The sequence below is a fragment of the Callorhinus ursinus genome, unplaced genomic scaffold (assembly GCF_003265705.2).
Source record: "Callorhinus ursinus isolate GAN/ISIS: 27379988/994484 unplaced genomic scaffold, GSC_fseal_2.0 scaffold61, whole genome shotgun sequence".
In the NCBI taxonomy this organism is placed as follows: domain Eukaryota; kingdom Metazoa; phylum Chordata; class Mammalia; order Carnivora; family Otariidae; genus Callorhinus; species Callorhinus ursinus.
Window position 1 is genome coordinate 3601976 of NW_027397123.1, and position 16407 is coordinate 3618382.

Consider the following 16407-nt stretch of genomic DNA (forward strand, 5'->3'; position numbering starts at 1 on the left):
ACAGTCCTCTGCGGGAACAGGAGTTAGGGCAGGGCTGTGTCAGAGGAGATGCCTGGGGGTGGGGGAGGGACCCAGGGTCAGAGGTCATACTCAAGGATAGGACCTATGGGTGAGGAGTACTTGATTCCAATCTCCCATTCTTAAAGACTCTCAAATCTAAATTTTCCTTTCTCTCCAAATGAAATCAACCAACCAACAGGCCATTTAGGATGACCTAAGAGACAGTCCTCTCAGGTCCTCCACTCTTCCTGTGTGAGCTTAGCTTAGCCACTGGCCTCTCCTGCCCCAGTTAACCCATCTGGAAATGGAGTTAATACCAGTGCTCCCATCAGAGGGTGGGGGAAAGGGCTAAGTTGGTCGGTGCACACAGCGGCAGGCCCGTGGCCAGCCAGGGAGGAGTGCTATACCCAAGTTAGCTCGTGACTGGTCTCACCTCGCACAGCAGAACGCTGTCAGTGTGCGCAGCCCACGGACACATCGGGCTGCCTCACACAGTGAGTGGTGTCAAAACAGTTGCCACCATTTAAAAACCATGGAATTTCACGAAAAACCCTGCACTTCACTCTTCTTGGACAATGGGGACATCGGACAGCGGAGCCTGCGATCCCGCTACTGCTTGGTAGCTGCCCCTTTAAGATGGAGCCCATGCTCTCCCCATCCCTTCCCTTCCTCAATGGCCTCAGCACCCAGGTGGTCACAGCTGTCATTCAACGTAAACCTGGTCCCCGTGAGAGCGCTCATATTCTGTCAGCACCTACCGTGCCAGGAACGTCTTAAAAAAACCTCTACGGTGTGGGTAAACAGCCTGCACCCTCAAATGTCCCATCCTCCCGGCTCCCCTTCCAGTGCCACCAGGGCCCCCCAAGCTCCAGCTGGCAACCTGACTATTCAGCACTGGGGTCACATGGCTGGTAAAAGTGTCACCCTACCCTAGAATGCAAGCTTGCCCGTCTACCACGCAGGCACCGTTCACAAGCCCCAGCTGCTGCGGTCCTGGGACCTCCCCTATCTCAGCCCTCTGGAAGATACTTCTTAGCTTAGGTTCTCAGGAATGGCTGGTTTCCAGACTGCCATTCACAGTCCCTCATTCCCAATGGGGAAGCACAGGTGCCCAGGCCAGGGCTCCTTCCCACCACCCTCAGGACCCAAGCCTGAGCTGGGAAGCGTACATTAGTCACCCGCCAGGCCTCACTTGCCTCAGATTTCCACTTCGGTCGCCTGAAGCCAGGTGTTGGCCATCAGGACTGACCTGCATGACTCGCACCCCAGCCTTCACGTCCATAGGTGTCCCATTCTCACTCCCCCGGTCTGGAAAGTGGGACATGTCCTGCAGGTGCTGGATGTCATTCTCTACATACACTACCTTCAGCAGGGTCTGCAGGAAGGAGAGGGCTGAGGTCAGTGCTCTGGGAAGGTCTGAAGCACCTCTGCACTTGTGTCTCCCACTAGCCCACCTCCCATTCTTCATTAGTAACAGACCTCCAGATTTAACCTTCCCTACTCAGAATAACTGTTGCCCAGCCTCCCTTGCAGCTAGATGAGGCTCTGTGAATCAGCTCTGGTCAATGAGAAGTGAGAACCCTCTGCTCCCTTCTCCTCTGTCCTGCCCCCTGGAGCTCCAGCAGCCATACTGGGTGACAAGGATGGGAGCCACTCCAAAAGGGCAGAGTGGCGAGCTGAAGGCTCGGGGGGGGGGGGGTCTCTAAGGGCCTCCTGCAGCTGCCAAAACAGCCTGGTTACCTCCCGACTGTTTGCCTGAGTCAGAAAACCAAATTTTCATCTCTTGTTTTGGGTTTTTCTATTCTATGCAGCCAAATGTAACATGTATATCACAGGTGTGGAAGAGAAGATGACAGTGCTGGGTTGGGGGGGTCAAGGGGCACCTGCCATACACACCCTGCATTAAGGGCCTCTTCTGTTCCAGCCACACTGACAGCTCAGGTTTTCCACCTCACCGAACTCTTTCCTCCCTCAGGGACTTTGCACAGGCTATTCCCTTGGTATAGGACACTCTCCCCTCCCCTCTTTACTCATTCCAATCCTCCATATCTCAGCTCAGTTGACTCCTCCTCTGGGAAGCTGCCCCTGACACCACAGATAAAATCAGATGACTGTTATATATCCTACCAGCACTTCCAATTTTCTTTCATGGTGCTGATCACGCTTATGATTCTATCATAGGGGCGCCTGGGTGGCTCAGTCGCTTAAGCATCCGACTCTTGATTTCGGCTCAGGTCATGATCTCAGGGTTGTGAGACTGAGCCCTGCATTGGGCTCCGCACTCAGCCCCTCTCCCCACTCCTTCCCTCTCTCAAATAAATAAATCTTTAAAAGACATTATTATTTATGGGGCACCTGGGTGGTTCAGTTGGTTAAGCGTCTGCCTTCGGCTCAGGTCATGATCCCAGGCTCCTGGGATCAAGCCCCACGTTGGGCTCCCTGCTCAGTGGTAGTCTGTTTCTCCCTCTGCCACTCCCCTGCCTGTTCTTTCTCTCTCTCCCAAATAAATAAATAAAATCTTTAAAAACGATTATATCATAATTTGTACAGTTATTGGTTCACTGCCTGTCTGCCTTTCCTTACTAGACTGTGGGAGCCACAAGAGCAGGAGGAGGGTCTGTCTTAGGCATTGATGTGTCCCCAGCAGGTAGCACAGCACCTAGCAGAGATCTTAATAAGCAAATGCAGATTAAATGAACGCATGATTCACGTCTCAGCTCCTAAGAGACGCTCCCTCACTGACCTAGCACTAGCAACCATTTCTTCAGCAAAGTATTTTCTCCCTACCCTCCCATCATGGCTCCCTTTGGGTCCTGCCAGCACCCTCACCCAAGACTTCACAGTGTGGCAGCGAGCTAGACAGGGGAAGCCCCTCCCTGGTTTGGTCCATCAGGTGCTCTTCCAGGGAGCTCTGACTCAAGACTTAGGGAACTTCATTTCTTTTGAATATGTTAGGTTGCCTGGGGTAGCTATGTTGACACATACCCGAAGAGCAGGAGTTGACTGGCAGAGAGAAGCAGGGAGGACAGGCCATGCTACCTCAGAAAGAAAAAGAAGGAGAAAGAGAGAAGCAAGAGAGAGGGAGACACAGAGTGCTTCCTGGTTCCTGCCCCCAGTGAAGCTTAATACCAAGGTCCACAAGACTTTCTCTTGCCCCTATATCCTAGATTAAAGTACGCCTCTGTTCCTCCTAAAATATGGTTCACAATTAAGCCACTCACGTTACTGAAGATATTTTTCTGCCAGTGAGAGTCAGGGCTGTTATCCACATTCCAAAAGCGGATGGTATTGTCTGAGGAACAAGTAAGAAAAGATCCTGATGGCAGACAAGCTCTCTGATCTTCAAACTCAGGATACACCTACAGTTCCCAGAGAATAATGCAAAGGGCAATTCATTACAACCATTTCAATGACAGCATTGTGATACTCTATTGCATTTTGGTGAAGAAAAAAAAAAAAGTATGTTGCAGACAGACAGGCATAATGTAATGTCTTCTACGTTAAAAATAAACAAGAAAAAAAAGACACCAAGTACTACTATATATTGTCCATGCACCATCTTCAGCCCAGGTCATGAAACATCCCCAAACATAAATTTCCAAGGCAAATGGTTCAGCTCAGTCAAAAATCACTAAGCACAAAAGGAAACAAGGTACCATGAGCAAGAAGCAGCAGAAACAATAGTCCAGCTTCAAACACTGACATTATTAGACAGAATATAAAGTAACTATGTTTAATATATTTAAAGAAATAGAAGAACTTTGACAAAAGTAAAAGTATGAGTAGCCAACCATAAACTATAAAGAATAACCAAGCAAAGCTGAAAAAGAAAACAGAACTATTTTTAGAAACAAAATGCATCTCAGAGAGTCAAAGAGATAACATATAAAGGGATTTCAAAATACAGAACACTGGGTTCTGAGAAGATGATAATAGCAGCAGCATAGATTTTTCATCTAAAAATCCTATCTTATGAGCAATTACTTTAAATGTAACTGGATTAAACTCTCTAATCAAAAGGAAATTACTGGCAAAATGTATAAAAAAAAAATCCACTACGGGGCGCCTGGGTGGCTCAATCAGTTGAGTGTCCCACTCCTGATTTTGGCTCAGGTAATGATCTCAGGGTTATGAGATCGAGCCCTGCATCGGGCTCTGTGCTTGGTATGAAGTTGGCCTGAGATTCTCTCTCTTCCTCTTCCCCTGCTTACGCTGTCTCCCTGAACAAATAAATAAATAAAATCTTAAAAAAAAAAAAAAAAGATCCACTGTCTGTTGTCCATTAGAGGGTACTTTATATCCAGACACATACAGAGTAAAAGTGAAGGTACAGAGAAAGATATTCCATACAAATAGTAACTAGAAGAGAACGTTGTATATATATAGTACTATCAGACAAAATAGATTTTAAATCAAAAACTGTTACAAGTGACAAAGCAATGCATTATATATTGATAAAGGGGTCAATCATCAAGAATATGTAACAAAGGGCGCTTAGGTGGCTCAGTTGGTTAAGCATCTGCCTTCGGCTCAGGTCATGATCCCAGGGTCCTGGGATCGAGTCCCACATTGGACTCCCTGCTCAGCAGGGAGTCTGCTTCTCCCTCTGCCTCTGCCCCTCCCCCTGCTCGTGCCCCCTCCCCAAATAAATAAATAAAATCTTTAAAAAAAAAAAAGAACATATAACAAATACAAACATACACACATAACAACAAAGAACCAAAATACATGAAGCAAAAACTGAATAGAATTGGAAATACACAGTTTCGTAACAGTTGGAGACTTCAACATTCCATTTTCAATAAAAGACAGATCTAGAGAGATTATCAATAAGGAAAACAGAGGACTGGAAAAACACCATAAACCAAACAGACTAACAGATATATAAAGAATATGCCACCCAATAACAGCAAAATCCACATTCTTCTCAAGTGAACATGGAGCATTCTCCAGAATAGACCACACATCAGGTAACAAAACAAGTCAATACATTTTTAAAGACTCTTATCATACAATCTTCTCCAACCACAACTGGAATGAAATTACAAATAACAGAAGGAAATTTGGAGAATTAACAAATACATGAATATTAAACCATACACTCTTACACAATCAATGGATTAAAGAAGAAATCAAAGAGAAATTAGAAAATCTCTGAGACAAATGAAAATGAAAACACAGTATACCAAAATTATGGCATGCAGCAAAAGCAATGCTCAGAGGGAAATCTATAGCTGTAAATGCCTACATTAAAAAAAGAAGACTGAGGTGCTGGGTGGCTCAGTCGGTTAAGTGTCTACATTCGGCTCAGGTCATGCTCCCAGGGACCTGGGATGGAGCCCCAAGTCGGGCTCTCTGGTCAGCAGGGAGTCTGCTTCGCTCTCTGCCCCTCCCCCTGCTCATGCTCTCTCTCAAATAAATTAAAAAAAAAAAAATCTTAGAAAAAAAAGATCTCAGGGGTGTTTGGGTGGTACAGTTGGTTAAGTGTCTAACTCTTGGTTTTCGCTCAGGTTGTGATCTTGGAGTCATGGGATGGAGCCCCACGTGAGCTCTGCAATCAGCGCAGTCTGCTTGGGATTCTCTCTCCTTCTGCCCCCACCCACTCACTCTCTCTCTCTCACTCAAAATAAAAAAAATAAATCTTAAAAAAAAAAATCTCAAATCAATAAGGTCTCACCCTAAGGAACTAGAAAAACAAGAGCAAACTACACCAAAAGCTGACAGGAAGAAGAAAATAAAGATTACTTCCCCCCACCCCAGAAATGGGAAAGGTGATCCTAAAATCCATATGGAATTGTAAGGGACCCCAAGTAGTCAAACGAATATTGATAAAGAAGAACAAGGTTGTAGGAAACATACTTCCTAATTTCAAAATTTACTACAAAGCTATCAAAGTAATCAAAAAAATGTGCTCCTGGCATAAAGACAGACCTACATCAATGGAATATAATTGAGAGTACAAACTTAAACCCATACATCCATCTATGGTGAATTGATTTTCAACAAGTGTGCCAAGGTTATCCAATGGGGAAAGAATAGTTTGTTCAATAAATGGTGCTTGAACTATATATTCACATGCAAAATAATGAAGTTGGACCCCTGCTTCAAGTATATACAAAAATTAAAAGAGATCAAAGACCTAAATGAAAGAGCTAAAACAATGAAACTTTTTTTTTTTTTAAAGTAGGCTCCACACCAATTGTGGAGCCCAACACGGGGCCTGAACTCACGACCCTGACATCGAGACTTGTGCTGAGATCAAGAGGTGGACACATTTAACTGACTGAGCCACCAGGTGCCCCTAAAACAATAAAACTCTTAAAAGTAAATCTTTATGACTGTGGATTTGGCAATGGTTTGTTAGCTATGATACCAAAGATACAAGCAACAAAAGAAAAACAGATAAATCAGACTTCAGCAAAATTAAAAACCTTTGTACATCAAAAGACACCATCAAAAAGAAAAGTGAAAAGATAACAAAGAATGAGAGAAAATATCTGCAAAGCATATATCTAAGAATGTAGTATCCAGAATACATAAAGAATTCTTACAATTCAACAGCAAAAAAACAACCGAAGTAAAAAAAGGGCAAAAGACTTGAATAGGCATTTCTCCAAAAATATACAAATTACCAACTGGTACACGAAAACATGCTCAACAACATCATTAACCATGAGGGAAATGAAAGTCAAAACCACAACACAGTACCACTTCACAAACACTAAGGTGGCTATAATTCAAAGGCAAAACCCAAAAAACTAGTGTTGATCAGGATGCAGAGAAATTGGAATCCTCATACATCACTGGTGGGAATGTAAAATGGTGAGGGGCGCCTGGCTGGCTCAGTTGGAAGTATGCAACTCTTGATTCAAGGTCGTGAGTTCAAGCCCCACACTGGGGTGCAGAAATTGCTTAAAAAGAAAAAAAGAGGAACGTAAAATGGTACAGCATGGAAAAATTTAGTGGTTCCTCGAAAGGCTAAACAGAATTACCATTATGACCCAGCAATTCTGCTCATGGGTATATACCCAAAAGAACTGAACACAGATTTCAAACAAAGCTCGTACATGAATGTTCAGAGCAGCACTATTCCTAATAGCCAAAAGGTGGAAACAACACAAATGGCCATCAACTGATGAACAGATGAATAAAATGTGGTATATCCACACAATGGAATATTATTCAACCTTAAAAAGGAAAGAACTGAAACATGTTACAACATGGATAAACCTTGAATATATACTAAGTGAAAGAAGCCAGACACAAAGTCCACGTATTCTATTATTCCATTTGTATGAAATATTCAGGACAGGCAAATCCACAGTGATAGAAAGCAGATTAGGGCTGAGAGAGTGGGAATAGGGAGTGATTGCTTAACGGGTACAGAGTTTCCTTTTGGGGTGATGAAAATGTTCCAGAACTATATAGTAGGGATGGTTGTACAGCATTATGAAGGTACTAAATACCACTGACTTGTACATTTTAAAATGATTTAGGGGCACGCCTGGGTGGCTCAGTCAGTTAAGTGTCTGACTCTTGATTTCAGCTCATGTCATGATCTCTGGTCATGAGATGGAGCCCCGAGTCAGGCTCTGCACTGAGCTTGGAGTCTGCTTAAGATTCTCGCTCTTCCTCTCCCTCTGCCCCTTCCCCCCATCCTGCGCATGCATGTGCACACACACTCTCAAAAAATAAAAATAAAAAAAAAATGGTTTAAATGGCAAATTTTATGGTATGTGTATTTTACCATAATATATATGTACACTTACATCCCCCTAAATAAATGGGGTCATAAGGGAGAGAATATGGTATATAATGGCTACATGATCAGATCACGTATATGTAGTATAATTATTTTAAAAAGTTGAGGGAAAATGGAAAGAACATATGCAAAAAAATTGTTTTAACTCTTTTCAAAATTGAATAATGGTCATTCTTAGACTGTTGTACCTATAATGTGGGAATAAGTAAATGATTAACGGGGATATTCTAATTCCATCATCCCCGTCTTTAGCTTTCCAAAAGCATCAATCCAATACCTATGAGCATCCCCAGCACTTAGACTGTGAATGTGAAACACCAATTCAAACTGAAAACAAAACTGAGGGCTTCTTTAAGAAATGGCTGATTCTAGGTCTGGGATAGGAAATGTACAAGATGTGGCTGGAACATCTTGTCATCTCAAATAGCAAGGTAGCTCCCAAAGAAAGACTACCAGGGTCATATCCAAAGGACTCAGGAGCCAACTTGGAGAGGCTCCTAATGGTCAAAGATGGGACAATCTGAGCTTCAATAATGTTAATAATTGCAATGGATTAAAATATATCCAATATATTTACATATATGAGTATATAATGATATTAAATAAAAACAACTAGTTACCTTTAGAGGACAGGGAACCAATTCATTATCTTGAAAACTGGTAAATAAAGGGAAAGAATCAAGCATTTATCCTGCCTTTCCTATATGAAGTGTACCACTGGGTGACCAAATAGTAGATGAGGGGAAGTGTTTCTTCATATAAGTAGTCCAACTAATAAAAAGAAATTATAGAATTAGAATATCACCATATCGCAACCCCCAAGGAATAAAATGGATCTAGGCATTGAGCATCAACAGCTGCTAACAATAATCAATAAATTGTACATTTCCTTCATGTGGTTTTCTAGATCTGTGTTATTTAAAAAAATATGAAGAATAGAGAGTTAGGACACTGGGAGTTGCAGAAGAAGAGAAAGAATCAGGTAGAGGCAATTTTTAAATTGTACTGGCTGTTCTTTCCAGAACTGATAAAAAGATGCACCCACAAATATTTTTGTTGAGGAGACAGATATATATATATATATATATATATATAAACAACAGGCAGATACAAAGGAAACGAACTGAAAGAACACATAATAAACTAATAACAAAGGTGAGGGTGAGAGAGAGCAGGATTGGGGGGTGGGGAGGTGATCAAAATAGACTTTAGCTTTATAATATTTCACCTTTTTTTTCCAAAGAGAATATATTTATATACAAAATTTTAAAGTTATTTAAAAAACATTCTTGTTAAGTGAGAAAAGTGCTATCAGCAGAAACGTCAGATCCACGAAGGCAGATGGATTCAAGCGTCAAAGGGCTGAATAATGCTTATTCAAAAGGATCAAGTTACTTCTCCCAATTCTGAATTGGGCTACTGAAAACATAATTTCTCCAGGACAAATGCTCCTAGCAGTAAGAAATTTTCAGGGGCAGGGGGAGGTAGAAGACAATGATTTCCCCACCAGTTGTCTTATTTGCAAGGAAAACTTAGAACAGCTTTAGAGAATGAAAACACCCCAAAGACTCATTCTCCGAAAACTTCAACACTTGAAAAAGCACTCAGCTACACAAGCGGCCCTCCACAGCAAGTTTTCCGAGGTCCACACACCCCTGCCGCCGTTCTCCCCAGTGGCTGCCTGCCTCTGTCCCTCACCTCCTGCAGGTCTCTGCTTGAATGTCACGTCCTCAGAGAGGCCTTCCCTGATCAGCCTCCTCTCTAGAACAGCACCCTTGGTCCCCTTTCCCCTACATTGCTTTGTCTTTGCAGAGGTAGTGCCGCTTGGCTGTTACTGATGATGTGTGTGTTTACTCTCCTGCCCAAATGTGAGCTCCAGCAGGGCATGACTTTTGCCAGTTTCCTTCCCAGCTATGTCCCCAGCACCTAGAACAGCATCCGGTACCAAGCTGGGGCCACGAGTATCTTGTGAACGAAGGGCTGAATGGGTTCCCCAAACTGCAGAAGCTCTCCCCAGCTGAGCCCCGGAGGGGAGCTGAGCAGGGGCAGAGGTAGGAAGAGAGGGGCTCACCTCCACGTTCCAGACGTAGGAGCTGTGGAAGAGCTCCGACCACATCTTGCCTACTTTGTTGATGTCTTTGACATCCCAAATGTAGATGCTGTGGTCCTTATACACGCAAGACAGCCACTGATGGATGGGGTCGAAGGTCAGTGCCACTGTATCCGGGTAGACTGCTTCTGCCTTCCTGCGGAAGAGGAAGCTAACAAGGCCACATGGTCATCAGTCACCATCGATGTCAGTGTCAGTAGTGACAGCTGCCTCTGGTGACACTCGAGCTGCCTCTTGCCTGGCAATGCCATCCCTTATGATAATTGGAGTGGGTCATCTCCCACTCCAACTCTACTCTCTCCTCCCTCCTTCTTCCTTTGCTTTTGCTTCTAGTGCAGAGGTTGTAAACTGGAAGCTTCTGCCTGGCCCCTGAGAACATCTGAATTTTCACCTCCCCTCATTTCACCCACCCAAGTTCCATCCTCTCTTTGAGCATGGAAGGATAATGGGCACGTACCTTAGTTCTTCCTCACTAGCCCCACCAGCACATGACCAAAAATCCCTATGCCAGGGGGACTGGGGAGTTGTCGCCTGGCCTGGGGCCTCCCTGCAAAGGCTATAGTTTACTGAGCACTTACTATGGGCCGATCTGAGAGCTCTAGCTACACTGAATTCTCGCAGTCTCCACGAGAGGTAGGTACTCTATTTCACAGATGAGGAAACTAAAGCACACACAGCGAAGGTGGCAGAGCTGAGCGGCCTGGCTACCGCAACACAGCACTGTGGGTCACTCGGAAAATGTACCCAGGAGGTAGCGTCTGGCAGTCTACAAAGAGGCAACCCCAGGCACCCAGCACCCCCTGGTTAGGTGGCCCCTCCCCCCAGCCTCCTTACACCACAGATTAGCCCTTCTACCCGCTCTCAACATGGCAGCCAGAGGGCTCTAATGCTTAAGGCCGACCATATAACTAACTCCAATGCCTGAAATCTCCAGTGGCTACCCACTGACCTCAGAAAAGACTACAAAGCTCCCCCTGCCAGCCTCCATCAGTGTTCAGACCTGTCTTCTAACATCCTCCCCTGGTGCACTGGGCTCCAGCCATACAGCCCCTAGCTGTTCACGCTACATGCCAAGCCCAGGGTGTTTTGTCCGTCAGGTCTTGATACTTGCTGTTAGGACCCACCTCTCCACATAGCTGGCTCCTCCTCACCAGAGACACCTCCTCTGGCTCCCAAGCAACACAGCCCTACCCCCAGGCACTTTCTTCCTGAGTTCCTGGTTTATGTCACCAGAGCACTTAGGGCTATCTGAAATGACCTTGTTTATATACTTATTTATCATCAAGCTCCCTCACTAGACCACAGACTTCATGGTGGCAGAGATTTTGCTGCCTCGCTCTAACTCTATCCTTCCAGCCCAGGGCTGGCCAGGTGGGTACGTTAAGCTGAAAGCACGAACGGACGTCAGCAGACAGACTCTGGGTGGGCCCCTCTCCCACCCTCTGTTGGCAGTACCTGGGCTCCAGGCCCTGGGCCACGTCCACCCCAAGGTAGTGTGGTTTGGGCAGGTTCGCGAGGTACTGCAGGCTGTGGGCCTGGAAGATGCGGACTATCCCATCTGTGCAGCCGCAGAAGATGAGCTCTTGGCTGACACAGAGGCAGGAAGATAAGGAAACCTGTGGGGGCAAAGGGGACCCAAGTGGACTTGATGCTCCACGTAACCCAGTGCAGAGACATAGGGACTAACAGAGCAGACGTCAGCCTCCAGAGAAGCCTTAGAGTTCCTTGGGTCTAAGAAACCCATTTCAGCAAATTGTAAACTTCTGGAATCAGGAATATTAGCAGTCACTACTGAAGGAAACATGCCAGCAGGCAGGCAGAGGCACAAACTGCGACAGAACTGTCATCACTGTCTATAGAGGAACTCAGCTGTGTGTGGAAAATCATCTGCTCAGCAGACTATGACCTCGGAGAGGTAACATGCAGAACCACGGTGGAATTGGGGGCTTATGTTTTATTCCCTATTGTTTAAAAACAACTTCAGAGAGATTAGACTTCAGAGCAACACGGAAAAATGTGACTGTATACAGGAAAGACTCTTGGACTCTCTATCCTGCCAGGATACCCAGATGGAAGGGACAGGAAGTGCCAGACCTCTGGACGCTGATTAGAGGAGCTTTCTCAAATCTAGAGGGACTTAATTTATAAGTCATTTAAGACAACTGCTCAGGGGCTAACCATCCATCTGTCGAAAGCTTTGGACTTGCTTAAGCTGCTAAAGTTCTAGAAAAAAGATTCAAACGAGAAAAAAAAAAATGACACTTAACCATCTAGGAAAAACAGATGAAACTCCCAATTCTTCCACAGGCCTGACACCATTAGCCCTAAAGGTGAGCTCTAAAGGGGAGCCACAGGAACAGAGCTAGGAAAAGGAGGGAAAACCATGATGCTCCTGCTGAGAGCCATCCAGTCTCAGAACAGGAAAACGGTTTGGATTCAAACCCTTAGAACGTAAAGAAAAGTGGTTCTGCAATTTATAAATATGTCATCCTTTAATTTAAAATGTTACGTATTTCTGGGGTGCCTGGGTGGCTCAGTCATTAAGCGTCTGCCTTCGGCTCAGGTCATGATCCCAGGGTCCTGGGATCGAACCCGCATCGGGCTCCCTGCTCGGCGGGAGGCCTGCTTCTCCCTCTCCCACTCCCCCTGCTTGTGTTCCGTCTCTTGCTCTGTCCCTCTCTGTCAAATAAATAAATAAAATCTTTAATAAATAAATAAGTAAATAAAATAAAATGTTACGTATTTTTAAAATAGTCCTTTTTTGACTGAAAAACAAAGTGAATAATACCTTAGATTAAAAAAAAAAAAAAAAAGATGCAGTCTGCCCACCAGCTACGAGTACTCAGTGAAGAAAAGAATGGGAACTGGGTCAAACAGTGATGGGAGAAAATTGTAACCCTGAGCCCATGACAGGGAACCAGGAACTGTGCTGCCTGCCTTCTACATATTATCTCATGGGACTCCCTGATCAACTCTGTGAGGTGGGCAGCAGGATTTCCATTTTACAGATGGGGAAACTGAGGCTCGGAGAGGGAGAATCACTCACCCAGAGTCTCACAAGCAGAACTTCTGAGGAGTCAGACCCAGAGCAAGCGGGATCAACTATCAGGCAGGGATATTACTGAGTGTCCCTGGAGACACACATCCTGGGAAGAGTGTTTTCCCCTTGATGGCAGGGAGGGGTGGTGGGGTACCTTCAGGTTGATCCACTTCTCCAGCACCCTCTTCTCGTTGAACTGGCAAAGGAGGCCCGAGTAGGACACACAGAAGGTACTGCCTGCCATCTGGCCCCGGCCGCAAGCCACGCCGCAGAAGATGTTGTTGTGCAGCTCACCCAGGATGCCCGAACGCCCTACGAGGGGCACCGTGCCCGTCACCTGGAGGCATAGCAGGGCACGTAAGATGCTGTCCATATGGCCTAGATCCCAGCAAGGTCGCAATGGGACTCTCATGGCCAGAGACTATGACACATAGCTAAACAGGACTCTAAACATTCCTCCAAATGGAGAAGGGAAGAATAAAACAGAACACACACTTCCAGGCAGAGGGGCTGGAAGGCAGCAGTCCACGAAAGAGATGTGGCCCCAGGGTCAGTGGGTGGGGAGGAGATTTCCCAGCAGGGCCTGACAGTTAGCACCTACAGAGCAGGCCCAGAAGCAGAAGTTGAACCAGAGGCCAGACAACCTCTGAGGCCATTGCCTCCAAACCTCAGGTAAAAACAGGAGTCCATACTGCTCCTAATGGTTACTCCCCCAGCCTGGCTAAGGGGGCAGGGTAAGAAACCTACCTTTGCTTCTGTGGAGACTTCCAAGAACCAGAACCTCACGTGCCGGTTCCCTACAGTGACAAAATAGCTGCTGTCCTCTGAGAAGGAGAGGGCGATGACCCTGCACGATACCTTGTTGGAAGCCACCACAATGTCTTTCTGGAAAAAATCAATGCAGACAAGTTCATGCCAGCACCCATCCATTGGATCATTTGTGCCTTTGCTCTCAGCCCTGTATCTCCTCACCCTCCCCTGCACCAAGTCAGTTTTCTTTGGGTCCTCCAGTGAGCTGCTTTATGGAGAAACCTATGTGTGGCACTCTTATCTTTCCCAGTACAGAGGAGACTTGAGGCTTGGAAAGGTTTCCACACGTAAGTTCCAGAGCTCTCCCCAGGAGTCCATGCTCTATAGCTCACACACGGCTGAGCCTTCACAGCATGAAATCCTCTCCATCGTCCTATGTGGAAGGTGCTTCTGCCCACCTCTGCCAGGCGCAGAGAGGTAGTGTCATGTACTTAAGGTCACACAGCAGGTAATGAACAAAGCCAGGATTTGGTACCCACCTCTGCCACCGCCAAGTCCTCCCCTAGCTGTTCCAAAGTCCAGCCTTCCAGCACATAACTCATTGAATTCTCACAACTCAATGAGGTAGATGCTGGCATATCCACCTTACAGATGAGGAAACAGACTCACAGAGAAGTCAAGTCACTTGCTCAAGGTCACAGTTGGTTGATATGAAAATAATTATGTAATTCCACTAGTTGAGAGCTTGTCATATGCCTCACAGTAAGCGTCTAGAACAGGGATCAGCATGCAATAGGTGCTCAATAAATATTTTCTGGATAAATGGAACACTTTACCAAATTATCTCATTTAGTTCGCTCAATGCCTGGCCTCAGAGTTCTCTGGCAGCTGGCTGCCTGCCCACACCCCCACCGGTCATCTCACCTTCCAGTCCCAGACGTTGAGTACCATGTCGTGCTGGTAGCCCATGGACACAATGTGCTTCATATTGGGGGAGAAGGCCACACAGGCCACGCCGTACTTGTGGCCCACCATCTCTGCCACCTGACTCTTCTCATCCACGTCCCAGATGCGCACAGCAGGCCTGTGCCCGTTCTGGGGAAGGCGGTGGAGCCATTACTGCGGATAAGTTCTGCACCAGGCAGGGCTAGAAAGGCTATTAGGGCTGAAATTGGCATTGCCCCAGGATGTGTCCAAAAGCCACCTCCCCCATCTGCCATGGGGCTTTCTGGCCCGGGAAGAAGCTATTCTAGGGACTTCCCAGACCTACTGGGGGGTAGAAGGAATGGCCCCAGATCCCTCCCCACCCACTCAATCACCATCACAACTCACCTCCCCCGTCACTATGTACTTCCCATCAGGGGAGAAGGCCAGAGCACTCAGAGACTTCCTGGGGGTAAGGAAAGGGGCTGGTCACTGGTTCCAAGGGCGGTAGGCAGCCGGACCCCTGTCTGGCTGTGCTCACAGAACTCTGCCCGCTCTCTGCTTCCAAGCCTTGAAAAAGGCCAGGAGAGGGGAGTGCCAGCAGGTCCCACAGAGCCAAAGCTGCCTGTGTGCCCAGCAGAGCACACAGGGCGTCCCTTGCATTCCCTGCTGCCAGAAGGGGGTCAGTGGCACAGGGAAATGGGGGTCAAAGCAAAAGCCCCAAACCCAGATGGGGGGGTCACTGGACAGGGACCTTCCTTTCCTCTCCCTCAGGAGGAGTGAGCTCCCCAAGACCCTACCCACCCTGTAACCCTGAGAAATTCAGGTACAGGAAATGGCACCGATCTGGCCTAACTATGGGGGGGTGGTACTGAAGGGCAGATCCTGGCAGACCGCACCCAGACACAAGCCTGCAGCATGCGCTCCACAGCTAAACATGCACGGTGTTCTGGAAAACCCATGAACAATCAACACGTTTCTCTCTAGCCTGCACAAGGACTGAGTCACCAGACTTGTCTGTGTGTTTTTTTGGCAGCAAGTTTCATGGTTCCCGGACTACACTGTTTTCTTCTCCCCTCTCTTTTTTATCTGTGCTCCTTAATAGTCTAGTAATTGCCTCCCTCACCTGAGTTAACCGGTGTGCAAATATGTAAGTAAATCCTGCGTTTTGACAATCTCACAGAGCATTTATCATCATCACCTCAACTCTGGTGGCCTCCCATCGCTCCTACAGCAGCAGACAAGGCAAGCCGCCTATCCGATGGCCACTTGCCCCTCCTTCCACACCGACAGAATCTGAGTTTTAATTGGGATGGCAGCATCCCCAGCGCGAGTGCAATTCCTCACCTCTCTTGCAGTTACACAGGCACAGCTGCACAATTTATTCTGGCCAACAAGAGGTAAGCTGAAATGCTGTGTGTGATTTCCAGAAGAGCTTCTCAAAGGGAACTCTTTGCCCTGATGCCCAGTCATTCCCCTTCCAAATCAAGGACATGACAGCCAGAACTCCATCTCGGACTATGAGACAACCTCAAGAACCTGAGGCTCACAATAGGCATGGTGGAACAGAAAGACAGGCAGCTGGGGGTTCCTGATGCTTGCAGAGACACCAGCTGCCTGGGTGCCCACCTCCAGACTTCATCCAGGCAAGAAGGGTATGCCCTTGTGTTTGAAGCCACGCTTGCTGTGGGTTTCTGTTGTCTGTAGCCACTCCTAACCCATTGCCTGCCTTGAGCCTGTGCCCGGCTCTCTGCAAAATGCTATACGGACATCACAGCACTAATTCCTCCAACGCACTCTATGGAGTCAGGACTCTCAGCC

At 46.5% G+C, this 16407-nt stretch overlaps 1 protein-coding gene across 5 annotated transcripts in view; it reads right to left on the reverse strand.

Moving 5' to 3' along the window:
- Positions 1-16407, reverse strand: part of WDR62 (WD repeat domain 62) — a 42390-nt gene that overhangs the window by 19688 nt on the left and 6295 nt on the right. For 3 of the 5 annotated variants that reach the window (XM_073885186.1, XM_025854409.2, XM_025854408.2), the window contains exons 4-11: positions 14995-15052; positions 14587-14757; positions 13660-13797; positions 13067-13249; positions 11328-11488; positions 9834-10023; positions 3222-3359; positions 1197-1375 (exon numbers count right to left, since the gene is read on the reverse strand). In XM_073885186.1, the coding sequence (XP_073741287.1) occupies positions 1197-1375; positions 3222-3359; positions 9834-10023; positions 11328-11488; positions 13067-13249; positions 13660-13797; positions 14587-14757; positions 14995-15052 (1218 nt within the window). The remainder of the gene's footprint in view (positions 1-1196; positions 1376-3221; positions 3360-9833; positions 10024-11327; positions 11489-13066; positions 13250-13659; positions 13798-14586; positions 14758-14994; positions 15053-16407) is intronic. The other 2 variants (XM_073885185.1, XM_073885187.1) reach the window with 1 other exon arrangement.